Source organism: Pelmatolapia mariae, linkage group LG17, assembly GCF_036321145.2.
Source record: "Pelmatolapia mariae isolate MD_Pm_ZW linkage group LG17, Pm_UMD_F_2, whole genome shotgun sequence".
Taxonomy (NCBI): Eukaryota; Metazoa; Chordata; class Actinopteri; order Cichliformes; family Cichlidae; genus Pelmatolapia; species Pelmatolapia mariae.
Window position 1 is genome coordinate 14,365,001 of NC_086242.1, and position 26,197 is coordinate 14,391,197.

Genomic DNA, 26,197 nt, shown 5'->3' on the forward strand with positions numbered 1-26,197 from the left:
ATTACTGGTATTTTCCTATATTTAGAAGTGGTCAGACTGTAATTAATAAACTGAGCACCACACACTATTGAAAGCCTCTGGTTTGAGTCAGATATGAGCTAAATACTCAAGTAAGAAAGTTACTTAGAACGTAAAATCCAATGTAGATGGACACTCCTCTATGGAAAAGAGGATTTCATCAACATCTTCCTTCAAGCTGGAGTTGAACCAGCGACTAAGGATAGCCACGGATACAACGTCAGCCTAATCCACTACCTAAGGTTATGACGTGGTAGCCATGTTATGGTCCTCTGCTCTACCAACTGAGCTATCGAAGGAAGGCACACACACAGAGCTCATTAGGACGACCTATTTTATCCACAAAACACTGATTATCAAACAGGTCCGTTAAAAATTTTTTAGTCTTTTATTACAAGTTCAGAAGATTATACTGTATTTATTTATTTACTTACACTACAGTTTTATATATATAAATATTTGTTGCAACTACACACAACAATTAGTTACAGCATAGTATTACTGGTATTTTCCTATATTTAGAAGTGGTCAGACTGTAATTAATAAACTGAGCATCACACACTATTGAAAGCCTCTGGTTTGAGTCAGATATGAGCTAAAACGTGAAATCTAATGTAGATGGACACTCCTCTATGGAAAAGAGGATTTCACTAATATCTTCCTTCAAGCTGGAGTTGAACCAGCGTCTAAGGATAGCCACGGATACGACGTCAACCCAATCCACTATCTAAGGGTATGACGTGGTATCCACGTTATGGTCCTCTGCTCTACCAACTGAGCTATCGAAGGAAGACAGCAACAACCCTTTCATGACTGATGATATCCATATCTGTATAGCCTGAACAAAAAGTAGTTTGAAGGCCAGATATTCTGTACAGACAAACCATAACCAGTGGCCATTGGTCTATATCCCTGCAGTCTTTCTTTGACACATTTCAATACACTCTGTGAATGTGGAGCTTAAAAGTAAAATTAGTTTTCATACAATTTTGGTCTTTAAGGCCAGAATATGACTGACAGGTTCACTCACAGGACTTGATAGTTGCCCAGGGCCTCTCGAGGCGGGCTCCGATTCCAGCGGCAGTCTGGAATATCCCCATTGGGTGTTACGATGTTGAGGGTGTCATTGATGAGGTTGTACTTAAGGATGCGGTCATTGGCTGTGCTGGATGTCAACGAGGGAGAGGCGTTGACCTGAGGATCACACCAAGAAAACCACATTTACATTTAAAAGGGGGGTTTGCACCATGCGCAAATGGATCTGCTTTTGCAGCAAATGGGCAGTGCTTAATAATACCCCAGGGATCCAAACAGGTAGGAGCAGATTGTTTTAATTTCTTCCTGTCTTTACAGAGAAGCTCTTATCAGGAAGTGTAGCTGCTACATTAGAACATTAGATACACGGTGGAAAATTTACATGAGTGCAGAGAGCGAGATGAAGCAGTTACTCTATCATCAATGTGAAAGGCAGCAACACAAAGACCTACTTCAGCTCCTCGTAGCGTAACAGAGGAAGCTGCAAGATTAATGAACAACAGAGTGTGGTCTTGAGTAGGTTTGTGGCACAAGTTGCTCACTGAGGAGCCTTTATGCCCTTCAACCAACTTTTCTTTGCCCAAAATAGAGCAGAATGGTGTCTGTGAACAGAAATAGCTCAGACCTAGCCTCAAAACCTAGCAACACATTGTACAGCTGTCAAAATATGACAGTCTTATACCGTGACAACAAAAGAATGTGTTACATGGCAATTCTCAGTTCCCTCTCCTTTGAGCAGTGCTTGTCAGCAGCATTGCATGGGTTAAAAGCAGACCTTCAGCACACATTTGAATACACATCTAAACATACCTCAAGGGCATTCAAATTTACTCTACAATCTAAGGAAAGGAACATGGTGTTACTGTGCAACCACGATAAGTAATCAAGGACTCAAATATGCAAAAAAATAAATAAAGAAAAATAGGTAAAGAAAAACACTTTTTTAAATTGTTAATGCCTTTTTTTAAACTTCTTACCTCAATAAGCCATGGCTTCAACTTGTCATCAATAATGATGTCATACCCGTAACACTCAAAACAGTGCTTGTCATTGTTCATCACAGGCTGTGAGACAGAAAAGGAGAAAGAGATTTAGCATGAGGGATCTTCTCAAGAGTGATTCTGTTATGTGGAAACTTATTGATGCAGCACAGAGCGATTCATCAATGAAGGATGTTAACAAATAATCAGTCATAACTATAGGCACACAAAGTAGCCAGGATATGGAGCCTTTAGACAGGAAGCAAGTCCAATCACTTAGCAGAAAGAGGAAGTGTGCATTAGGTTGATTGTGCTGTTGTTCTAAAAACAAAAAAGCCATCACCACAACCAGGTGGCTTTGCAACAGTGTGTTTCAAAATGTTTGAGCTTAAGCAGTTACAAATCAGACATTAACTTTACACAGACTGAACGCTGTGGCTTGAAAACAGCTTCTGTCAGATGTTTAAATTAGGAACTGTTAGCTAACAACATCTAAGGGTGATGATAAACTACGTGAGAACTGTAACCCTCCAAGTTGCCAAAATGTTACTGCAGAGCGAAATTAAAGAACTAAATTTATATGCATCATAATCTTATATTATACACTGGTGAAAATGTACAGACAATATGTTTACTTTAGCAGCACTTTCCACAATTAACTGTTACTTTATGTGAAAACTGTAATAAGAAAAAAACCCATTAAACTTCCTGGTGTTGCCTGAAAACTGAAAAAGGGGCTGCAGAATATATGGTGGTAGGTAACAATACATTCACAGGCCATTTTATTAGGTGCAGCTGTTCGGATTTTTGTGTTAACTCAAATCAGCAACTCAGGGTCAAGATGACCTGCTGAAGTTCAAACTGAGCATTAGCATGAGGAAGAAAGGTGACTTAAGTGCCTTTGAACATGGCATGGTTGTTGGTTTGATCTGCAGGAACAGTGTGTTGCTAGAATGTCAATATGTAGCAAAATCTCAAAATCTGTTTCCAACAGCTTGACAAATCTATGCCACAAAGAATTAAGGAAGTTCTCAAGGCAAAAGGGGGCCCAACCTGACCTTATCAAGGTTTACCTAATAGAGTCACCTATGAGGGAAACATCATATGGATTAGGAACACACCTTCTTAATATATTATTTAAAAAAAAAAACCTAACATCACATCAACTTACAGCTACAGCCTTCAGTGACTGCACCACGATCCAGTGGATCTGGTCAAACAATCTGTTTGTCACCTCCTTTCCTCTGGTGCTCTCTAAGTACAAACGGAGGTTACTGACCGTCCACTTCCCTCCATGGACATGGTTGTAGTCATCCTGCATCAAAGGTAAATAGTCTAAGTAGAAATTAATCATGATTGTATCAATTTATATTACAACATATGCACATATCACTTTTTAGACTTGAAAATGTTCAGTGAGTGTCCCTATAAATAAGAAGTTATACATATAAATATATAGTTATTCAGCACAGTAAAAGGTGTTAACAGATCAGAGACTATTAATAGGTGCCTCATTCCCTCTTCCCTTTTTCTTAGGAGTCAGAGTCCAGCCACCCTTCTGAGGTAGGATTAGAGGTAAGAATACAACCACTGTGCCACTGAGGGCTAGGGCAAAGTCTGGAGCTGCACAAAAGTCAGAAGTGTTATGTTTTTGCGTTAAGTTATGCAAAATGTTTCTTATCTTGAGTATCAGGAACTTGCTGTGGAACAGGAAGCTGCTGTTACAAACCCGGACTAGCCGAGGGTACTTGGTCAATCGGGGAATCAGTAAAAGCAAAGTATTTAGGACAAGTGTACAACTGACACTGTTTATGCTGCAAGTGCTGATGGTCACTCAACTATTAACTCTGTTTATGACATAAAGGTTGGACATAGAAATACAGAAAGTGAAGGTTGATCTTGATGATTGTGGTAACTTGAGTTACAAATTACCACATTACAAGAATCACAAATATCTGTAACCAGGGACAATTTCATAAAGTTATGTTACATCATTCTCGTCAGATCTCGTCATTGAGTTTTCTCACTCAGTTTTGGCAAGAGTACAGTTTCAACTATTCTGTGTAAACAGGAAGTTTATTTAAAGCAGAGGTGTCAAACATAAGGCCCGAGGGCCTGAATCAGCTCACACAAACTCCAATTCGGCCCACTGGACAGCTTTGGAAAATATGAAGTAGGGCATAAATGTTGTTTTATTTTCATGAGTTTTACTGCTTTTCCTAGTTTTATGGTCTTTTATGGTCATTTATTCTACATTAAAGTAATTGAGATAAACAATTAAATGACAGAAAAGTTCCTGTTTCACTATAGAAAGTCCTGTTTTTTATGATAGATCCACAGTAAGAAAAGAAAATTCTGTGAATTAACATAAGTTTTTTGTTTTATAATTACAGGATAGTATGGGCAGTGAGCTACCAGAACTTTTTTCTGAAACCTTGACATGCATTTCTTACAATTTAGGCTCTAAGAAGTGTGCTGACATTTACTACAGCAACATTTCTTATCTTGTAGAAAAACTGAGATGTTCCGCTGAAATTGCACATCTTTTTCTTAAATAGTTTCCTGAGTTTAAAGAGGCCTGTGCTGAATCCCTCCAACAGAATGTGATACAGCAGTAACTGTTTGAGCTCCAGCTCCCAGAAAGCTAAAAGTGGCCTGAGTCTGTGCCATGTTAGGGACTGCCTGTAATGTGGTGAGGCAGGTGCATAGATGTGCTATATGTGCAGAATTTAGACTATTCTTAACAATGGGCAAGCTACCAATTTTCCAAGTAGTGACACTTCCTGAAAGTGTTGAAACGTTGCATTTTCAAACAGAAACCCTGTGTTATAAACCGTGACTGTGGATTTGGATAAAATGTGAACATTTACAAGTCAATGAGGATCTAGCAAGAGATGGAGAAACAGAAAGTCCCCTGTTGCTAACACAAAAGTTTTATACTACTTCCTGTGAACGCCACCAGACCTACCCCATGTTTCTGGATGGCCACGTTAGTGAGGTGCACAAACATGTTGTCCAGTTCGCTGGTGCTGGGTGTGTACTTCACTGTGCAGAACCGGCAGAAGCCCAGCTTGTACCTGAAATTCGAACAACAGAGAGAGAGACCATTAAACAACAGTTTTTTGTGTGCACGTTTGAGAATAACTTCTAACACAACAGGAGGAATCCAGTGACTAACCTCTTAACATCTCCTATATACTGATGTTTTCAACATTGTCAAAAAACATATCAACAGTATCACACGCTTACATGTAGCATTTCAGGGGTCGATATGTGGTCACCAGGACATAAAGACGCAGGTCAAACTTCTTCCCCCCTATCAGCAGAGGGTTGTCAATGTACAGAGAGATGACATAAGCTTCCTTGCCACTAGATGCTGCTACAAACCTGGGGCAAAGAAACAGCCAGGCATCAGCACACGACAGCCTGTGACCAAACAATTTTAGATTTACCAGGAAAGAAAATGTCTATAAAACAGATTTTGCATGTTCAAATCCAGAAAGAACTTTTGTAGCTTTCTCAGATGAGACTATCTGACAAAAAAAGAGGGGAACAGTTACATAGAGCCTTTTTGTAATGTGAAATTTAGAGATATGAGACCAAGCTAATTTCTCACAATATTTCTTGCTGTGTCTGTCTGTATAGGTCACACGATAACTCACGTTGAGGTGCGGCTGTCTCTCGACCACTTTTTAATCTGGGACAGCTTGTTAATGAGGAAGATGCCTTTCCCCTGGGCCTTCCCGCAGGGCTTCATTATCCAGGTGCTGGACGGATTCTTACGAAACTCCTCCACAAAGAGGTTATAATCAGCAGGAAGCATGAACGTCACCGGGACGAAATCTGCACAAAGAGAAAAAGCAGTTTCATTGAAGAAAACAGCATGCCTCTTTGAGTTTTGTGAGGCAAAATAAGAGCAAGTCATGTACCCAGATAAATGTATTTTCCATTCTCGTCTTTCTCCGCTAACGGACTGCTTTCCTTCTCCAGCTCCTTGCGGTAGCGTTTGATGTTCTTGATCATCAGGTCCTTCCTAGTCAGCTCATAATGGTTGGGAAAGTGGTTAACCATCTGGTCATCTGACAGGCGGTAACCGGTGTCCACGCTGAACACATTCCTGATGGTCTGGATGCTCATCCTGCATGTGGGTACAAATAACCTGCTCAAAATACACTTGGTAAATTGAGTATCACACTAATAAATATATTAATTGATATTTTCACGATAAATATGCATCTGATTTGCCACACCTAGCTCCTAAATTTCAGTTTTTCAGTCTTACAAAAAAAACCTGTATAGCTGAGGATCCATGTTATTTAATTAAACAAATCATATACTGTCCTAAGTGTCCGTAACCATCTAATTTATAAGAAGGCAACATCTTCTTCAGCAGCCATAAAGATGATCCATTTCTTTCACTTTTAGACCTTCAGACCTTAGCAAGAAAGTCATCCTTTCCATCATAAAGATTTCCCTCCCTTTAAGACTCAGAGGATCAGGTTTATACCAGTTCTTTGTGACAGCTTTATAAAAACAGTTACATATCCTCTTAATCATCTCACAGTCCTTCAGATTCTTCTTTTAACCTCAGAGACACATGTACCAGTCTCATTACACTGGCTCTCTGGAGATATGAGGGCAGATTTTAAAATCTCACCATTAACTTTATTATATAGTAATAGTTGATGCAGGTGAGGAGGTCCAGGGTGACACTATGACCTCTTGTCTGGTTATACGTATGACTTCTTAGTAGCCCATGAGCCTACACGTCGACTGACCCTCCCAACCTTTGGAATGATCTCCCTGAAGAAAACTGCCCAGGCCACTGACCTCTTAAATGTCTTCTGGGAACAGACAGTTATCAAAGAGCCTTTCCTGATTTTTTTCTTACTAATCCCCTGCTATTTCTTATATTTCGCAGTTAAAACATATTATTTTATACTTTATTCTTTTTATTTTTAAGACCATGACTATACTTTTTATTAACCCTACATAACCCTACATAACAATATCTTTCGTAAACCAGTTAAAGCACGCCCTTGCTTAAATCTAAACACGCTACTGAGGTCAAGATTAATCATATGAATACTTTATAAGGATGATTTTTAATGCAGGACCTTTACTTGTAATTGCATCATATAAGCAGGAAGAACTTATGTGTCTGTGTATGTGCCAATTGCATGTATTTATCCAAGCAGGACAGGTGCAGGTGTGCTGTAGATATAAAACCTACCAGTAGAAATTCCAGTCGTCGTTTTCTGTAACTTGAATCCATTCCCTTTTCTCAAAGTTGTTGATAAGCACTGATTTCTCAATATCTGTCACCCACTTAACCTTACCGGACATGGTGCCTCCCACTAGGGTGGAGTACAAAAACACAACAACAGGTAAACACATAGAAAAGCACCGCAGACAGACAGGACCAATGCATAGACATATATTTGAAAAATTGCATTCTTTTACAAGAAACTAAAGCATTTAGCACCAGTGAACTACCTGAAAGTCAATGCCAGGAAACAGCCAGTCATCAGCATCAGCTAGCCGGGCTGGCTTTGTTAGCAAGCTGCTGAATCCTCCCCGGGCTGCTGATGCTGCCGCAGAGGCTGGGCGGACATCATCCGGTCAGTGATGCAATCCCCACAAACTGTCCCTGAGCTAAACTCACAGCGAAACACACCATCAGCAGAAGTAGCTAGCGACTGAAAGCTACCTCCATGCTAGCTGTTTTTATCGCCAACAAGCTGCTTTTTAATGATCCCGGCGACGTGAAGCTGGGCAGAGACGAAAACGCCCAGCACAGTCAAACTCCTCTTCACAATAAAAGTCTTTGTTATGTAAATGTAATTACATGTACATAGATTAGTTAAACTACGTTAAAAAAATTTAGCGATAAGTTTAAAGAAGGAAAGGTCTCAAAACCACTAAAGGACGTCGTTACGGGCTTGGTCCTTCCGGAAGAATTACCTAGCAACCGAGGACGCAGTGATGTCATTGTGTGGCGTGCTACAAGAGAGCACCAGGAGAGGTCAGTGTTGGACTGTGGGTGGCAACAATGCATCGAGTCCTTCCAGAAAAAATGAAACATCAGTTCTTTACTACCTTGTATGTATTCGTGAATAGTAAGCATTAGTTTTATTTCTTCATTCAAGCACCAACAGACAAGCACCGCATCGTGGTCATTGTAAAACAATCTCCCTAAAGCCACTTCATTAGGTACACTTTGCTAGTACAGAGTTGGCCACTTATCAATTTCAGAGCTTCTTTATGACATAAATTCAGTAAGGTGTTGGAAACTTTCCTGATATAGTAGCATCATTGCCTGACGATGTGTCGGTTGCACAACCCAAAGGTGCACCACTGAAATCCTGTTACTGTGGAGGCCAGTTTGAGATTATTATTAGTAGTAGTTTTGGTGACATGGTGCATTATCCTGCTGGAAGCAACCATCAGAAGATGGGTACACTTCGGTCATAAAGGGATGGACATGGTCAGCAACAGTAAACAGGTAGGTTCTGGTTTTAAATGATAATCAGTTAGGGCCCCAAAGTGTGCCAAGAAAACATCCCCAACAACATTACACCACAGCAGCCTGAAGCATTGATACAAAGCATATTGACTGATTACACCAAATTCAAATTCCATATGAAGTTGACCTGCGTCATGAAGTTCACACAGGTTTCATTTGTAATAATCAAATACGAACAATTGTTTATTTCACATATAAATACTCTCCTAATGATGATATACTTTAACACATATTCATTTAGCAATACCCGTTTTTAAATGCTACGTGTTCAATGCGTTTCAGGTTTTATGTACAAAAAGATGACAAAAAGGTATGCTAATACTAATAATATTGTAACAACATTAGTTATAGTAATACTGTTAAAAATTATAGTAATATTGGTATTTGACTTACCTACTAGGCAGCTAGTTGTTACAGGATTGTGAGATGAGTTTTGTGCAGCAGGATGTAATGTCATTAAATGGCTTATATGAAATATAAGCATAAAAGACAACCATTTTGATGTGTTTGACTCAATTACATGTCCGATTTAAAAATTCAGGACTTCAAAACTACTGATATTCATTCAACTATCAGCTGCTTACTTGTTTTCAGCAAAAAGTTGAATCAGTAGCTCCGTTCATAGATTATAAATCTTTTTCTACGAATCCCATCACAAACCCATCACCACCCCATTTCAGAGATGATAAAGTTGAATATAACAGACCTAACTTTATGCCAATAATACACAGCTTTTGCCTGTTTGACTGTGGCTCACCAGACAAGCAACACAAGCATGCTATTACTGTAACGTATGAGAAAGTGTAGGTTTAGTAATATGCAACCTGCTACACAAGACACGAAAGGAAAAAAAAGAAAATAAATGAAACTGTATGACTAATAACATCACACATGTAGCTTGAATTCGTGTAACAATAGCATTAAGCTAATTTAAAACTAATTAAAATAATTTAATTAGTTTTAAAACGAAAGAAAAGGGATTATGGCTGGAATGTGGATTTCCAGGTAGATGCCTGTAGGACAGGCTCAGTGCAGTCATTCAGTTTAAGCTTTGTGTTTGTCTGCTTGAACTTCACCTGTCCTACCTCGCTAACGTCACCTTGTCCTCTTTCCTAGAAGTTGCTCCTCTGTGAGCTTGGTTTCCATTCCGGACTTCAGAAACCCCCTTGGACCTGTAAATAAGCCAGCCTGGAGCCTACCCCAGCTCAACCGCGCACCTCGCAGAGTAATTTTAAACTGTGGTTATTAATAATAACCCTGCAAACATTACCAGAAAGCATTTTACAGGTGGCCCCCTGGTGTTCACTGTCGGCGGAAGCCCCAGCGGTGACAGATAAAGGTGTGTCCTGTCATTAGCGGCAGCAGTTACCTGAGAGCGTCGAGATTAAAGGGCGCTGCTGTAAGTAGAGGAAGAAAACACTTCGAAATGATGCTTTTATTCAGTATTTTCCAGCAATTTTTAACATTACAATGTTTATTTTTAATTTGTTTGCTTTTATCACAGGGCGGCGTCCACTTAATCTACATAAAAAGGTAGTTTTTAATTTCCTTTTGTGTGTGTGAGAGAGAAAGAGAGAGAGAAAGAGAGTGTGCACCTGTTTACTTGTCAGGGTTGGGATATTCATACTCGACTAATATCTAATATTATACTGCTCAAACATGATACAATATACTAATTTAAGTCTTTAAATGGTTTAATACCTGTTTATTGTTTATCTAATTCAATATGTGTGATCTTCAAAACGACCTTTGTTTGCTGAGAGCAATGACTCCGCACTTTGTTGTGGCAATATGGCTTCTACCTGATGGCTGCCTGTCGTTTTAATGGTGGTGTTTATGTTTCCACGTTTAAGGCTTCAGTTTGCTGGTGTTTTGCCATAAGAAAAAGGGTTTGTAAAAATAAAGGCGTTACAATTAAATCCAGGGGAAACCAGTTCTTGATTTGTCAAGATTTATAGTATTTAAAGCCTGTGATCTGATTCTTCTGACCCTGTGGTGTTTTTCTATCCTTCTCTGTGAGAGTAAAATGGCAGTTTGGTTAATTTGAGTTATGGAAATACAGCATTTGCATTAAATGGCAGGATTGCAGGTGCAGCAGGAACTGATCTCAAGACAGGTGTACCTGAGAGATTATAAACCCGCTTTAAGCTGGACTGTAAGACAAAAACAAAAAATTCAGTGAAAAAGGCAAATTAAATGTAAAGTGTTAAGTCTTGAGTCATCTGATGTCACAAGTTGGTCGTAAACATGAAAGCAGTGCAATGCATTTTTGCTGCAGTTTAAAAACAAAGTACAGCACAAAGGTTGGACTTGAGCCAAGAGATGATGTTATCTCTGGAGCTGTTTTTTTCTTTCAGCCTAGTAACCCAGTCCACACCTATCCTGGTCACATGAGCCAGTATTTACACAGCCTGTTATTGACCGTTGGGAGCCTGAGCAAAGATAACACACAGACACTTTCAGGCTGTGGAGCCATTGTCTGTCCTGTTGATGTTCTTAGTAGTCTGCTGCACGATATGAACAATTTGCATATATGTTCTCAGAAAACAAAATGGTGGAACAAACAAGACGCCCAAGTCGTGTCATCGCCCTCCAGGCTGGACCTAGTGAGGTGGACCCTGGCACCCTGAGGTACTGTATAGTCCCGCCCCTGCCCCAGTTTGACTATTAATACCAAAAACAAACACACAGCTCGGGCAGCTTGTGCCTCGGGCAAAAACAACTTTATAAAAAAGAGATTTTTATTGAGTCTCCCATATTTATGATGGATTCTAAACACACCTGCCTTTTCCTCCCTCAGGATCAGTGACAGGGTTGCACGGGCCTGTGGCCGCCAGTTGGCTTTAATCGGTGACCAGCTAGACCGAGAGTATGCCAGCAGAATGCCAAACCAGCTTCCGACTCCCTTAAACCTCCTGAGACCTGCCCAGGCACTGACTCGGACCATCTATAGGTAAAAAAAAAAAAAAAAGATTTCCCCTTATTTTATTTCACTTATCAAACTATTACATTTGTGTGATTTGTTCTAACTTCTCACTGCTTCCTCATAGGGATATTCACAATCAGTTAGGAACTTTTCGGGGTTTGTCTGCTGCAATGAAGACCTGGTTAGTGAGCACTGCACCTGGGCAGGGGATCCTCAGGGTTGAGGCCTTGACAGCTTGGGTAACTCTTCTCTTTAATGCATCTCTGCATTATACATATGCACAAAGGTCCATTGCTCTTAGTGTTTGCATTAAGGCTTTGTATTCCAAGGAAAAGGGATATCTTTCAGTTTACAGCAGCGGGTTTATCCAGTGACTCCAAAGTGTAGAGGTTTACACATGTGCCAAACAAGCAAAGCTTCCTGGTTTAATTCCTTTGGAGGTTGTGTCATGAAAGTTGTCCAGTGTTAAAAAAAATCTGCCAAATCAAATATGTGAAGCAAGTAGCTTGCAGCAGATTTATTCCTAACATCATTGTCCCACTTATACCTGATATTAACTGATAACCTGCTCTGTTTTCCACACGTGGATTATCCAGATTAAAATACCGACAGTTATGTTTTTATTTCCTGTTTTAAAATTTGTCAACAGATGCATAACCTGCAAAAACTTAGTCTAATTGGCAGACAGTTTAATAAAGAACCAAAGATTTTAAAGTGGATCCCATTTGGGAACTACTTTCCCAATTTGAACGCTAATATAAATATGATTTTTAGATAAGAACCTATACATAAAACAAGGAGAAACTCAATTTAAACATAACAAAATAAAAATAATAGAGCCAAAATAGTCATTTGAACAGTTCAACTCATAAAACCTATTTTACTGAAAAATGATTAATTAATTAGGAGCTACTTTTCAACTAATAATTTAAAATAATTCAGCTATTTTAACATCATATAATAAACACTAGTGCACAAATCATAGGTAAAATGTAGGTACAGGCATAAAACAACACTTAAGCTATTGTGTGTGTGCACTTGCTGGTATGGTGGCACGTAAAATCACATGATCAGCACTCAGCCAATCAAATTAATCCAGACTATGGTTCCAACTCCTGTCATTTTTTTGTTTTCTCATACTACTTTCAAATAACCCGAGTTACATAAAATCTGGTCAGATTACAGAACCATCAAAAATAATCCATCCATCCATTTTCTTAAGTGGTTGTCAAATTCAGGGTCTACTGCTGGAGCCCATCCCAGCTGCCCTAGAGTGAGAGGTGCGGTACAGCCTGGACAAGTCTCTAGTTTATCATAGGGCTAACAGAGAACTATTCACACACAGCCAGTTTACATTTACAATCACCAGTTAACCTAACATGCATGTGTTTGGACTTGCACATGTTAGTTTGCATATGGTCATGCAAAGTAACACTACAGAGAGAACATAGCGTCCCGGTGGATTTGAGCCGTCTTGCTTTGTGGCATTCTTGAGTGTTGTGTGATAGTATTATATTAAATATAATTTAGTACATCTATCCAAAACAGCCCACTTTTTCTCATTATGTCTCATTTTACAGGCATCCAACTTTAACCCTGTAACCTGCACTGGGTGGAACAGAGGAGCACTTGTTACTGTGGCACTGGCCATGGTGACCATTTTCAGTGCACTATGGACGGAGCAGAAAGCTTAAGGGGGCCACGAGCAGGTCTTCTCAGCCATGTTTGTCAAAATATGTTTGCTATCGAGTGAGAATTACTGCTGTTTTCTCTTGCTGTTTACTTGACTTTTCCTTTTTTTTTTTTAATAACTGTTTTTATTGAGCGGTATTGAAGTTGAAAGTGAAGACGACAACCTCTTTGGCAACGCAGAAGAAAAGAGAAGAAGAAAAAAAAAGAGTATAATGTAAAATTAGTTGGGAGTAAATTGTTTAAAGGAAATCTAGCGTTGCCTAAGGAGTTGGCCAGTTTATTGTAGCAGTGGCATGTTGATTCATGTCAGAAAACATGTTGACTGGACTGTTGCTGGCTTGCAGTCTTTTGTATCCAGATTTGTTTCTTACTGGTTTAAGAGGCCAAAATTTTTTCAAATGATATGTAGCATTGCTTAGTGTACAATGAAGGGAGCTGGACTTTCTGTTTAAGATTTGAAACTGCTTTTTCATGGCTCGCCAAATAAACCTCTTAATGACAAAAATGTGACAACATTGTAAATTTAAAAAAAAAATTACAAAAATCTTTAATTACACACTTGTAAAAGACAAGAAGCAACCACAGGAGCTTTATCAGTCTTCATATGTGGTGACTTTCACGTGGGCGTACGTTTGGTATGCCTTCCTGTTGCACTTCTGAAGCGTGGCGCCCAGCTGCCTTCCGGGTCCGACCTCGTAGGTGTGTGGGAAATGCTGTCCTTGCGTCCTCTCGTAGATCTCGTGCAGGGTCTGCTCCCATTTCACGGGTGACACCAGCTGCTTAACCAGCTGCCTGCGCACGTGGCTCTCATTCATGTAACGTTTTCCATCTACGTTGGAGTAGACGCTGATCTCAGGACGTCGCACCTGGATGGGAAGGGGACGAATAGGAAATCGCACATGGAACTTGTGGTTAGGAGGCTCAAAATGATTTAAATACAATGTCAGATGAACAACACATGTCATACTACATCAAATATGTTTTTGACTTTATCAGTCCCTCACATGGCCAAATCTTCTTTACAGTGTTGCTTATTTAGGCTTATTTTTTTAATTAAATAGATGACATTGTGTTATATATTGTTTTGCAGCTCATATGTGCTTGTATTTACTTAATTTTAAGACCTGCTAAGGACCAGATGTAAAACCCTGGGTGTACTTTCCATTTAACTTTCCGAGTCAGACTGAATAGGATGGGTTATCTTAAAAAAATGAGGGCTGGTGTAGCTTTACAGAGCAATTGAATGCATGTTTCAGAAAATATGTTAATCTCTTTTGGATAAAGTGGCTGACTGACCTCCACCTGCCGGAGGACCTCTCTGAGGGGTTCAGTAGCCGATGCCATCAGCTCAGTGTGGAACGCCCCACTAACTGGGAGAGGTTTGGTCCGCATGAACTTTAGGCGCCGAGAGTTTTCCTGGAGGAAATCCAGAGCCTGAGAAGACAAAGAAGACAGCAGAAATGACAAGAGCAGCTCTTAACAACTTTTTTGATGGCTGAGAGAAGACAGAAAAGAGAACACAATAGATTCACGGTATATTAAAGCAGCAAGAATATATGAATGTATTACCTGCTGGTGCCCTGCAATAACCCTGCCATCTGGAAACAGGTAGTTAGCCACAGAGCACACAGGATTCTCCATCCCCAGACTCTTGCAGTGCTCTTTTGCCTGCAGACAGGCATAATTATACTGAGCCTGAGGTCTACCAATGACTGACAGCATCCCACTGGGAACCAGTTCTGAGGCCTTCTGCATAGTCTCCGCTCGCACCTTCACTGCATACAAAGCTAGAAGATGCATAAGGAGTAAATACAGAATATTAACCAAAGTTGTGATTAAAACACCTTTTACAGATGCACAACCCCCCCCAAAAAATAAATCTTTCTACCTTCTGCAAAGTTCATCGCCCCAGAAAAGACAAGAGCAGCAAATTCTCCGACACTGAAACCTGCAGCAGCGACACACATCTCAATGGCCTGTGTACAGAAGGAAACAAGTCAAAAAAAATAAAAAATAAAAAATAAAAACGTAACAGCCTCCCGATTATGACCGATATATCATTTACGTCACTGATACATCCGTAACTGAAATTAACTCAGAACAATTTGTTTATTTTTTAAATGGTCATTCTGAATCAGAAGATTATTTACGGTGATGTTTTTGGTGGGAGTGAAACAACAATCTACTCATAAAAACAATAAAAAGAAGATGTGATAATAAGAAATAATCACTGTTGGAAGCCTTATTTACTCTATCGTCTTAATCAGGTGCAGTAATTAAAGTTAAAATGAGAAACTTTGCATTTGAAAGATGCTCTTCTACTGAGCACTCAAAATGCTTTCTTACAACAAGCATCATTCATCCACACCTTCATACATAATGTCCGCAGATTTTAAATATAAATTAATATTACTGCAGCAGTATTTTAAAAAAAAAAGAAGATAAAATGGCCACATTTAAGAAGGCAGGACCTGCAGTTATTGTCCCTTTTCCAGACATTTATCTGGCACTTACTTTGGGGTTTTCTTGGTTGAGTCTCTCCACAGCAGCCAGGGAGGTGACAAACACCGCCGGCTGACAGTGAACCGTTTTCTGCAGCTCGTCCTCGGGGCCCTCCAGACACAGAGACAGCAGGTCGTAACCCAGGATCTTCTGGGCTACGGTGAACATTTCTTTAACGTTGGGGTATTTCAAAAGTCCTCTGCCCATGCCCACAAACTGGCTGCCCTGACCGGGGAAGAGAAGCACGGAGCAGCCGCTGGGGTCTTTTTTGGGTCTCCGCTGAGGCGCCGCGGCTGGCTCGCTGTTTGGGGGAGAAGCGGGGGCTTCAGCCGGAGGAGGGTAGCCTCCAGCCGTGGAGCCGGGCTTGTTGGTGGACAGCGTCCTGCTCAGAGAGACCAGCGACCTGACCTTCCCTCTGGAAGATGCTGCCATCCTGACTGCCACTGATGCCAACATGAGCTGTTCCTCATCCAGCGACGTGTCTGTGGATGAAATAAGACGCACCGCCCGCCCGGACAAACTGTAATCACCGAAAGAATCAACTCTGGTTGAACTCAACTCTGATATCTGCTCGGCATGACACCTCACAGGGAGACGCCATGTTGTTTATACGGAGTTTTCTTCTCGTCTTCTTCCGGTTGACATTCAGGCTCTTTCACGCTGCAGCGCCACCTCAGGTCAAACTATGTCATGCTCTACGGTATCGTGTTTTTCTTTTCTGTGCTTTAATTTGTCTACAAAGTGAAAATAACTATAAGGGCTTTTAAGTATACACAGACATGTGCTTCTTAAATTTAGCTTAACTAGCTCCAGAGGTAGGAAGTAAAAAAGTAAAAAAAACTTCCTTGCTGTACTTAATTTTTACTCCCTACATTTTTAAACAAATATCTGTAGTTTCCACTCCGTATATTTGCGAAACAAGCTCGTTACTTTGGGTTTAACGCATTTGGGGGAAGTTAATATTTCACGTCACTGCAGGCCTTCAAACAATGAGATTTGAGCCTAAACAGTGACGCATGAAAGCTAGTCGCGTTTTAATCAGTAGAGGATGTCGCATAAAAAGAGATGAAAGAACAAACCATGTACCATAGTTTTATTTATTTTTAGCACAACACCAGAACAACCCCAGGTGCCCATAATTTGCGGTACTTCAGAATCTAGCTAGCCCTACAAAAAAAGGAGTGAACATAAAAGGAAGTAACGTGTTGTGTCAGGTAATTTCAAATTTCAAATTACCTGACACAACATTTCTATCACCTCAACAAACATAAGCAAACTCACTAACTGTGTCACAGTGTGTTGCTAGCTAAAGTTACACTTGCTGTATTTCACAGGGAGAGAAAAGAATGAGAGCTAACTTCACTCAGAGATGTAGAAAGAAAGAGAAAGAAGCCAGGCTGTATTTAAAGGTAAGGACTGCTTAGTGATATTTGATAAAACGTAATTGTATTTTAACCGGGACATAAAGTGCTTGTCTTACTCCCTTCTTCTAGCTAGAAATTACTCGCTAAGTGGTAAGGACCATTCATGGTCACACAGCACATTGGGGGATGTTGACTATGAAGTGATATGGTCAGTAGTGATGTGTCGGTGCCGGTGGGAGCCGGATCTTTGACGTGAACGACGCGAGCCGGCTCCTTATCGGGAGCCGTTTTTATTTTTCTTTCTCTCACCCTCTCTCTCTCTCTCTCGCACTTTTTTTCCGCTTCACTCCGCATGCGAGCCTTGTGCTTTGCGCTGGGAAGAGGGGGGAGGGGCGGTAGTTACACTCGCAGTAGCACAGGAACAGAGCGGGAGGGAAAAGGAGAGAAAGAGAGCCAGGGGCAACAATGTCACATTAGAAAGGTAGAGTAATCATCCACAACTATTTTCAGTTGCAGATGATAAAGGATTCAGAAAGTTTATTCATGCAGGCCCATATGACAGAGAATGTGCATCTTCTTTTTGTTTTCCATATTTTAATTTATATTTAATTGTGTTGTGGTTTGCAGTGTTTTGTGTTGTTTCACTTTAAATTTGTTTAAAAGGAAAAAGCTGAAAATTTAAATATTTAAAAGTTGAAATGTGAATAGTTGGTTTTTGTATTATATGATTTATTTATTACATTTTATGTGGAGTGAATAAATAAAAGTATATTTACGGTACCCTAGAGACAAAGCACGTACAAACTCCAAAACACGTAAAACCTCCAAAACACGTAAAAATTCCAAAACATGTAAAAACTCCAAAGCACGTACAAACTCCAAAACACGTAAAAATTCCAAAACACATAAAAACTCCAAAACATCTACAAAAGACAGCAGAGGTGCTCCAGGATGCTAGGCGCAGTGTTGAGCTTTTGTTACCTAGTGGCTACACAAGCCAGCAAGTACCAACAACCGTATTTGGTGTGTGGTAGTAACAGGTAAATGAACATTTTTTTAAAATCATTTGAATATATATGAGTGCTTGTGTATAAATACACAAACAATACACAAATGGTTTCAATTGTGTAATTTAAGTGATCTAGGTAGCTCTGTTTTGGAAGTTCAGTTAACGCTAGAAATGTGTTTTGGAATTTGTACGTGCTTTTTGGAGTTTGTACGTGTTTTGTCTCTAGGGGCCACCATATATATTTATATATAAATATATATAAATAAAACCACTTTTTTTACATTAGTAATTCCTTTTGTGCATAATTTTGTATTATTGTTAATAATAAATTAATTAAAGCAACAAAACAACCTGAAGAGCCGGTTCGGAGCCGAAAGGGCCGGCTCTTTTTAGTGAGCCGAGCCGAAAGAGCCGGTTCTCTAAAAAGAGCCGGAAATCCCATCACTAATGGTCAGACAGGGGAGGGGCCAGTCAGATTTATCAACTCAACCTCCTTAAAGCGTAGAGAGGCTGAAACCAATCTCTGGTGAGCCTGGTTAAGGAAAGAGATGAGTTGGTGCCTGAGATGCCAAATTCCAACATCCTCATTCCCACCATTGTGATAACACTCTCACACAGGCCCAGAGAGCAGATGTTGCTGCATTGCAAGAGTATTTTGCAGATGAGTTCTACCCCCTGCCCAGCCGAATGACTCTCACACAGCACCATTTAGAAATGCAGCCTGGTGTGACGGTGCAATCACTGCCCTACAGGTTGCCTGAACATAAGTGACAAAGTGTTAAGAAAGAATTTGCTGAGATGCTGATAATGGGACTGATAGAAGACTCACACAGCACTCGGTGTAGCCCCATAGTTCTGGCCGTGAGCCCTGCCTGCCAACCTAAATAAGTGTAGAGTTGGACGGAGGGAGGTACAGTATTGAATGAGTGCCTCCTGGGATACAGACAGGTGTGTCTACAGGTGGAGAAGATGGCCACCATTGCATCCTGCATGCCTCCCTAGACCAAAAAGGAGGTGAGGTGGTTTCTGGGTCCGGCTGGGTGCTATCACCGGTTCGTACCTTGATCTGCAGACCTGACCACCCCCTTGACTGATTTCACCCAGAACTGTGTCCCAGATCTGGTCCAGTGGATGGAGGGTTGGCCAGGCGGCGTTTGTGCAGGCAAAAAAAACACTCTCTGTGGGGAGCCGCTATTACACACACCTAACTTTTTCCTCCCTTTCATCCTGCAGGCAGACGCCTCAAAGAGAGGGCTGTCATTTTGTCCCAGCAGGTAAGGGCGGTAGGTTCAGCTGGATGCGGCTCCGGCCTCGGCCTCAGTCGGGCGTTGGAGATGTGTGGCAGGGTTGTGGTCTCTGGCTCTGCTGCAGTGGAGGGATGTTGCAGTGGGCTCAAGGGGTTGTGCCTGGTGACGCGGGGGACCTGCTTCAAGTAGCTCGGTGTCCACATCTTCTCAGACCTGACGTGGTCTGCCCACATTCAGATACAGTCCAAAAAGGCTAGGCAGCGCCTGTACCACCTACAACAACTGAGGAAGTTCAGGGTCTCGCCAGTGATCCTTAGGACTTTCAATGCAGGCGCTGTGGAGAGCGCCTGTATAGAAACAACAATCACACAGAATATCTCATCCTGGTTTGGAAACAGCTGTGTTAAGGAACAAAAAGCTCTTCAGAGAGTGATCCGTACAGCAAAACGCTGCTGCAGGACTGCTCTCCCCTCCCTACAGGACATTCACACCAGGAGATGCTGGTGCAGACCAGTACAGATATTGAAGGACCCGTTTCACTCCAGCAATAAACTGTTTCAACTTCTGGAATCAGGTTGCGCAACAACAGATAGGCTCACAAGGAGCTTCTACCCTCATGCCATCTGTGTATTAAAGTTGTTGTTCAGAGATGAACAACTGTTTTCTATACATAACAAAACACTTTACTGGGAGCTTGTGACAAAACATCATTTGTTGCCATTTCTTTTCTTGAATTGATGAAAAATGCTAAAGATTAAAAAGTTCAAGAGCAAAAAATAGTATTTTTACACCAGCAAGGTGATTCCCAAAGAGCTATTAGCTGAAAACCTGCCATAACTTGGCAAAGTTCCAATGTGTCCCTTAAATTATCAGGAAAAGTGTGGGCTATGGGAAAAAGAAAATTTTGCAGTAAATCAATGTGATCGCTTGCATCACTGGAATTATCATCTTGATCTCTCTTGTCCTTCTTTCGTTCCAGACGTCTTGAAAACAAGTTTTAACAAAGTCCTGGAGAAGTGCCCAATGCTGGAGGACCTCCTGCTTTACCCCTGGCTCAGATAATCTCATCTCTGACACGCATACATACTGAATTCACATCTTGCCATACAAATGTGATACAGTAACCAACTTTCTTTCTTTCAGAAAAAAAGAAAATTGGGAGATTCAAAATTTTCCTCACAGTAATGTTTGCATCAGTCTATCAGATGAATCCAAGTCCAATGTTTACATCAGTTACAATGATGATGCTCGGTATATTCTTTCAGCCACAGCAGTAGAAAGTCAGGAGTGAATCTCATTGAAATTGTAGCTGCATTTGCTATTTAATTTAACTGGAATAAATACAGTTTACAAATCCTTTAAAAAATAAATCTGTTATATTTGAGCTCACATAGATAGTCAGTACACACACTCTGTTTTTATCCCTTTATCTTTCATTGGTCTGTCGTTTGATATAATAAGAAAGTTAATGGCATGGCTGCTCTGGCAGTTGTGTGGAGTGAAGAGAGATAGGACCCAAATGCAGAGGCTGACGAGGACTTAAACTGAAAATATGCCTTTTATTGAGACAGCACAAAACGACAAACAAAAATGCAGGAATACAAAGACTAAAGTAACAAAAACTAAACAGGGAGGGAACTAGAAACAAGTATAAAAAAACTAAAGATCTGAGACGTGGAACACAACAAATGATAACCTGGAACATGGGAAATGGGAAATGTCATGGATGATACACAGACAACCCAGCAACAAACAGAGGAAGACAATGGGCTTAAATACACAGAGGGATAAATGAGTGAATAAGACACAGGATGAGAGCACAGCTGCGAGAAATCACAAACAACAAGACCAGGGGAAGGAAAACTGAAAACACTAACATAGAATAAGGAGCTTAGAAAGAAAGCGTCTGGACTTCTTTAAGTTGCTTGAAGACATTCAAGCAAAGTTTAAGTTCCTTTCATCCGAGAAGGTGAAACGTCTTCAAGCAACTTAAAGAAGTCCAGACGCTGTCTTTCCAAACTCCTTAGACTACGATGACCTGGATGACTGAGAACCTTCACAGACATGAAAACACTAACATAGCACACGAGACTATCAAAGTAAAACAGCAAACAAGAGACTTTTACAAAGACACAGAGTTGACACTGAGACATGACTGACTGGGGAGAAATTGGGGAACATGGAAACAAGAGTGACTAGACATGACACGTGAGACACAGGGGCAAGGCAAAGTAACAGAAACCTAAAGCCTAAGAATATAACACAAGAAGAAAACAATAAAGAGAACCAAAAACATACATAAGAATAATCAATGAATATAAATGAACAAACACAAAACACTGGGTCACAGACTCAGTACCATGACAGTTAAATGTACAATAATAAATACTTTAAATCAGATGACAATGTAGCTGACACTGTGTTTATTAGTGTGTGGTCAACCACAAATCTTCATACTGTCATCCATACATGAGGTCTTTATACAAATAATGAAAAGATAATGAGAGAAACTGTTTAACTGATATGAAATGATTGAATTATATGAAATATTATGGCTTTGTCTGCCAGATTGTTTTTCTGTAAACTACTTTGAACTACTGGCAGTCAGTGATGTCACTGAAAGGCAAGATTCTATGTTGTGTTGCCGTAGTTTCCAGAGTTTACTTATAAAGCTCACTTACAGAACTCAGTTAGAAAAGTCAAGCATTTGAAGGACGCACATTTGAAGGAATATTAACTCAGTATTAACTCATTACGGTTTACATTTTCGATTTTAAAAGTTCTCCAAAATTACAATGAAAAAGGAAACAAGAAAAATTACCACTCCAGCCGATAAGAAAGATTCAGGAGATCAAGGTAAGTAAAATAATAAAATAAAATCCTGGTAAAATCCAAATAACAGAAAGTACAATCCTAAAAATGTTGACACTGTGTGAATCATTTTTAGAGCATTTGAATCGTATGTTTGATTGAAAATAGCTTTACTACAAGATGTCAAATCAAAGAAAGGTTACCGTTTTTTGGTAAATAATGTAATAAGTTTATTTTTGGACTCAACAGTAAAAACAGACCAACAAGTGTCATCAAGCTCTAAGACTTAGTAAACCTAGTGTCAATTCTGGTCAGTTTTTTAATCCCAGAATAAACTTGTAATAATTTAAGCAAAAGCAATTTTAAATTCTTTGCCATCAAAATGCTTCCAGTCCTGATGTCGGGGACTCTTTTTCACCACTGTGTTGTTGTCGTTTATAGATTGTAAGAGCAGGACTGCTAAAAGAAAGGCCAGTCCTGAAAAGAAGACCCCAATAAAAAGGAGGAGGGTCGCTGAGCAGGCTGGTCCTTCCACCAGCAAAGATGTGGTCAAAGGAGTAAAGCGCAAGGTTGTGCAAGATGGAGAGGGCACAACAAAGAAAGCAAAGAAGGCTAAACTTCTCGACCATATGAGCGGTGACAAGGAGCAAGCATCTTCCTTGTTGGACACTGATAAAGGTAGGCTAATTAGTTGAGTGAGGGGGTAGATTCAGTGTGGTTGCTAGGTTTAAGATATTGGTGTTTAGTGTTTGGGAGATATTTGTGTCTATCATCCAGTGAGCTGATGTGCTTTTGGTGTTTTCCACATCTCCAGACTTGAACAACAAACAGGTGTGCGCAAAAAATGGCAAAAGAAAGGCCGCGGGAGACAACAGAGAGTCACCCAAGAAAAAAAAAAGGAATGTGGACCAGGACAAAAAATCAGTGGCAGACCAAAAATGTAAGTAGCAAGCAGCCTGGGTTTTATATTCAGGGGAAGAGCAAAAAGAACATCTAGGCTACAGAGGAGAGTAATTTGTGTCACAGCTGTAGTGAAACAAAATTTGCGTTTGTATGTTTAGGTGAATTCCAAGCCAGATATGTGGAGGAGCACCCGCTCGGAGAAGGAGGCTGCGGAGCAGTGTTTGCTGGCTACCGGATAGAAGATCGTTTTCCAGTAAGTGTTGAGATGATGGCAGTAAGACAAGCAGTAACGCAGATAATGGATAATATCGTAAGCTGAGACGTGTGCTGTGTTTCCACCTTTCATTATGTCATACTGAGGAAATGCTCACCAATGCTCTGTGTCTTTTAGGTAGCCATCAAACACATTCCCAAAAATAAAGTGTACTGCAAAGTGGCAGTAAGTGTCCAACACTTGAATCAGTTTTACATTACTGGATTGAATGCAGCGTTCCTCATCATCCACTTTGTTGTAATATTTCAGGATGAAAGCGGGAAGAAGCTCTCGGTGGAAGTGGCCATTATGCTTAAACTTGCTGGTGAAGCAGAAGGGTCAGTAGGAACATCAGCACCTGTGTCCTTGCTGGAGTGGTTCGACCTTGGCAAAGAGCTGATCCTGGTGCTGGAGAGACCTGTTCCGGCTGTGGACCTGCAAAAATACAAAGCAGAAAATGGAAGAATTTTACCAGAGGACAAGGCCAAGGTAGGTTGACTGAAAGAACCTTAGACTGTACAGCATACAATCAAGGCAGAAAAGCATTAACTCATTATTGTCGTTTTCATCTTTTCCAGGTCATTCTGAAGCAACTAGTTGATGCTGCAAAGGAACTTGAGGATAAACACATCTTTCATCGGGACATCAAGGGAGAAAACATTCTGATTGAGACCGGCTCAGATGTGCCTCGTGTTCGCATCATTGACTTTGGACTGAGTTGCTTTGTTAAGCAGCGATCTCTGTATCGCATCTTCTATGGTAACATATTCTGCTCCTGCTTTTCACAGATGTAACAATTTGTGTCTTTTGTTTTAGCAGAAATTGCAATTGTGTCTGTTTGTTAGGTACTCCTGTTCACACCCCTCCCGAGTGGTACAGGAGGAGTTGCTACAGGTGTGGACCCACCACGGTGTGGCAAATGGGAGTGGTGTTGTATGAAGCGCTTCATGCACGGGACTTTAATACCGAGAGCTTCCTCACAAAGAAACTGAGCATCAAAAAGCGTCTGTCCACAAGTAAGAAAACTTCACACTTCCAGATTTACTGATGCCTTGGATCACTAGAACTATCATCTTCATCTTTTTGATCTTTTCTTTCTTTCAAGAATGCCGGAATTTCTTGGACGCATGCTTAACTAAAGTCCCGGAGAAGCGGCCAACACTGGAGGAGCTCCAGCTTCACCCCTGGCTAAGATAACACACACAAACACACAATTCACACCTTATCATGCAAGTGTGATACATTGTAGTAACTTACTTTCTTTTTTCTGTTGGACAGGAATAGATAGAATGGGACAATCTTAAAAATAAATAAATAAAAATTTTGCTTTCTTGGGAGTTCCTGTAACCCCCCCAGCCATCCCAGGAAAGGGGATCTCTCTTTGAATGGGCTTTCCCGAGGTTTCTTCCCATCGATCTGGCCCCCTGGGGAGTTTTTCCTCGTCTTCATAGAGAGCTTGGGCTGGGTCAGGAGCTCCATCAAAACTGTCTTTATTTGATGACTTTAATGTCATCAAATAAAGATGTGTTTTGCCTAAAGTAAAATTTGATCAAAATAAAACTTGTTTAATTCATCTTTGCTGAGGATTCTCTTTCATTACTATTTCAAAGATTGTTTTGTTTTTTTTTGTTTTTGTTTTTTTACCCATGGTGCATTTTGACAAATAAGAAAACTAAATCAGGTTAAAGTGTGCACAAAGACGGTCACACTGCAAATGCTCTGAAGACTTGCATCTGTTGCTCTAACCCCCAACTAGGTTGGACAGATTTCCTGGTTCTACCAGAGGTTTTTTTCCTTCAAGAAGGGAGTTTTTCCTTCCCGCTGTTGCTGAGTGTTTGCTCATAGTGGGCTGTAAAAGTAAAAAAGTTAATAAGAGGCATTCATAGCAGAGTTATCACAAAGGGATCTATATAGCTTAAATGTACAATTTCTACATGACGAATTATAACTTCATTATGTATAAAAGGTCCTGTGGATAATTACTCCTATTTGTAACTTTACACAAGAGAAGGTTTGCTGTCACACTGTTTATAACAGGTTGGGTTTTGTCCTCTGAGTTGAGCCTTTGGTTGCAGTTTATTGAAGAATTTCCTCTGAAGATGTAGATTTAAAGTCCTGCTTATACATAGAAATGTGCTTTAGTTCATGTTTCTGACATGTCTGCCTCAGTGGATCAATAGAAGATCTGGCACAGGAAACTGGATGATGAAAGAAGGGTAGGAGTGTATATACACTACCAGTCAAAAGTTATGGTAGTCATGCTAGTTCAGTGTGATTCAATTTTGCATAAATCCCCAACAGTGTCCCCAGCAAAGCACTTGACACCATCACACCTCCATGCTTCACAGTGGGAACCATGCATGTAGAGACTAGAGATGGACCGATCCGATATTAGGTATCGGTATCGGTCCGATACTGACATAAATTACTGGATCGGATATCGGCGAGAAATAAAAAATGTAATCCGATCCATTAAATATCAAAAAAGCACCTCACAAAACTTGCGACACGGTGTAACTCGGCTCATAACCGTAGCACGTCGGAGCAGTGCACGTCAAGTGATAGAGCGGCTGTGTGTATTTGTAGCCTCGCTAGCAATCCAGCAATTCATCTCCGAGGAAGTTATCCTAGAGAGAAGTAAAGCAAGTGTGTAAGTTCATCTCTGAATGTTTGTAAAGCGTACCTGCGTTAAGCTTAACCACCGATATATAGAGCGTCTGCCTCTTCTCTCTCTCTCCCTCTCCTGCCGCTACTTCATGAAACTCCTTAATGATCAGCTGATCGGCTTTTCTGTCGCGAGTCTCTTGTTTGTTTTTGGCCCACTTTGCACCACAAGGAGGAAAACAGCAGCTGAACAACAGCAGCGCGTTTAAGCTTGATAAGCTGTTGTTAGAATTTATTTAATATTACTTTCTAGACCAGGATCGTTTT

The 26,197-nt window shown here is 40.5% G+C and overlaps 2 protein-coding genes, 1 long non-coding RNA gene and 2 other non-coding genes across 5 annotated transcripts in view; 1 reads left to right on the plus strand and 4 right to left on the minus strand.

The window, feature by feature from the left end:
• ttll1 (tubulin tyrosine ligase-like family, member 1) overlaps positions 1 to 7,972 on the minus strand; it is a 14,318-nt gene extending 6,346 nt beyond the window's left edge. The window contains exons 1-9 of the mRNA XM_063501011.1: positions 7,530 to 7,972; positions 7,267 to 7,390; positions 5,963 to 6,171; positions 5,696 to 5,876; positions 5,283 to 5,420; positions 5,002 to 5,110; positions 3,205 to 3,348; positions 2,031 to 2,117; positions 1,049 to 1,212 (exon numbers count right to left, since the gene is read on the minus strand). Of these exons, the coding sequence (XP_063357081.1) occupies positions 1,049 to 1,212; positions 2,031 to 2,117; positions 3,205 to 3,348; positions 5,002 to 5,110; positions 5,283 to 5,420; positions 5,696 to 5,876; positions 5,963 to 6,171; positions 7,267 to 7,379 (1,145 nt within the window). The 5' untranslated portion in view covers positions 7,380 to 7,390; positions 7,530 to 7,972. The remainder of the gene's footprint in view (positions 1 to 1,048; positions 1,213 to 2,030; positions 2,118 to 3,204; positions 3,349 to 5,001; positions 5,111 to 5,282; positions 5,421 to 5,695; positions 5,877 to 5,962; positions 6,172 to 7,266; positions 7,391 to 7,529) is intronic.
• Positions 188 to 317, minus strand: trnay-aua (transfer RNA tyrosine (anticodon AUA)). The gene is made up of 2 exons: positions 281 to 317; positions 188 to 222 (listed from the first exon to the last, which is right to left on the minus strand). It is a non-coding gene; the product is annotated as a tRNA-Tyr (tRNA).
• On the minus strand, positions 678 to 807 carry trnay-aua (transfer RNA tyrosine (anticodon AUA)). Its single transcript has 2 exons — positions 771 to 807; positions 678 to 712 (listed from the first exon to the last, which is right to left on the minus strand). It is a non-coding gene; the product is annotated as a tRNA-Tyr (tRNA).
• A 3,394-nt stretch (positions 7,973 to 11,366) lies between the features above and the next one.
• Positions 11,367 to 13,219, plus strand: LOC135932149 (uncharacterized). The gene is made up of 3 exons (XR_010573292.1): positions 11,367 to 11,512; positions 11,610 to 11,724; positions 13,066 to 13,219. It is a non-coding gene; the product is annotated as an uncharacterized LOC135932149 (long non-coding RNA).
• Positions 13,220 to 13,660: 441 nt separating this feature from the next.
• On the minus strand, positions 13,661 to 16,289 carry mcat (malonyl CoA:ACP acyltransferase (mitochondrial)). Its single transcript, XM_063501238.1, has 5 exons — positions 15,692 to 16,289; positions 15,066 to 15,153; positions 14,747 to 14,964; positions 14,474 to 14,611; positions 13,661 to 14,043 (listed from the first exon to the last, which is right to left on the minus strand). The coding sequence occupies exons 1-5, from the start codon at positions 16,133 to 16,135 to the stop codon at positions 13,771 to 13,773; spliced, it is 1,161 nt and encodes a 386-aa protein (XP_063357308.1). The 5' UTR covers positions 16,136 to 16,289; the 3' UTR covers positions 13,661 to 13,770.
• Between the last annotated feature and the right edge of the window lie 9,908 nt (positions 16,290 to 26,197).

What these genes read in the sequence shown, in the direction of transcription:
- mcat (XM_063501238.1), bottom strand. Translation starts at nt 16,135, where the DNA reads ATGTTGGCATCAGTGGCAGTCAGGATGGCAGCATCTTCCAGAGGGAAG. An exon ending in TCAACCAAGAAAACCCCAAA is followed by an intron (nt 15,154 to 15,691) that starts GTAAGTGCCAGA and finishes TTCTGTACACAG; the next exon opens with GCCATTGAGATGTGTGTCGC. An exon ending in GGCGATGAACTTTGCAGAAG is followed by an intron (nt 14,965 to 15,065) that starts GTAGAAAGATTT and finishes TGCATCTTCTAG; the next exon opens with CTTTGTATGCAGTGAAGGTG.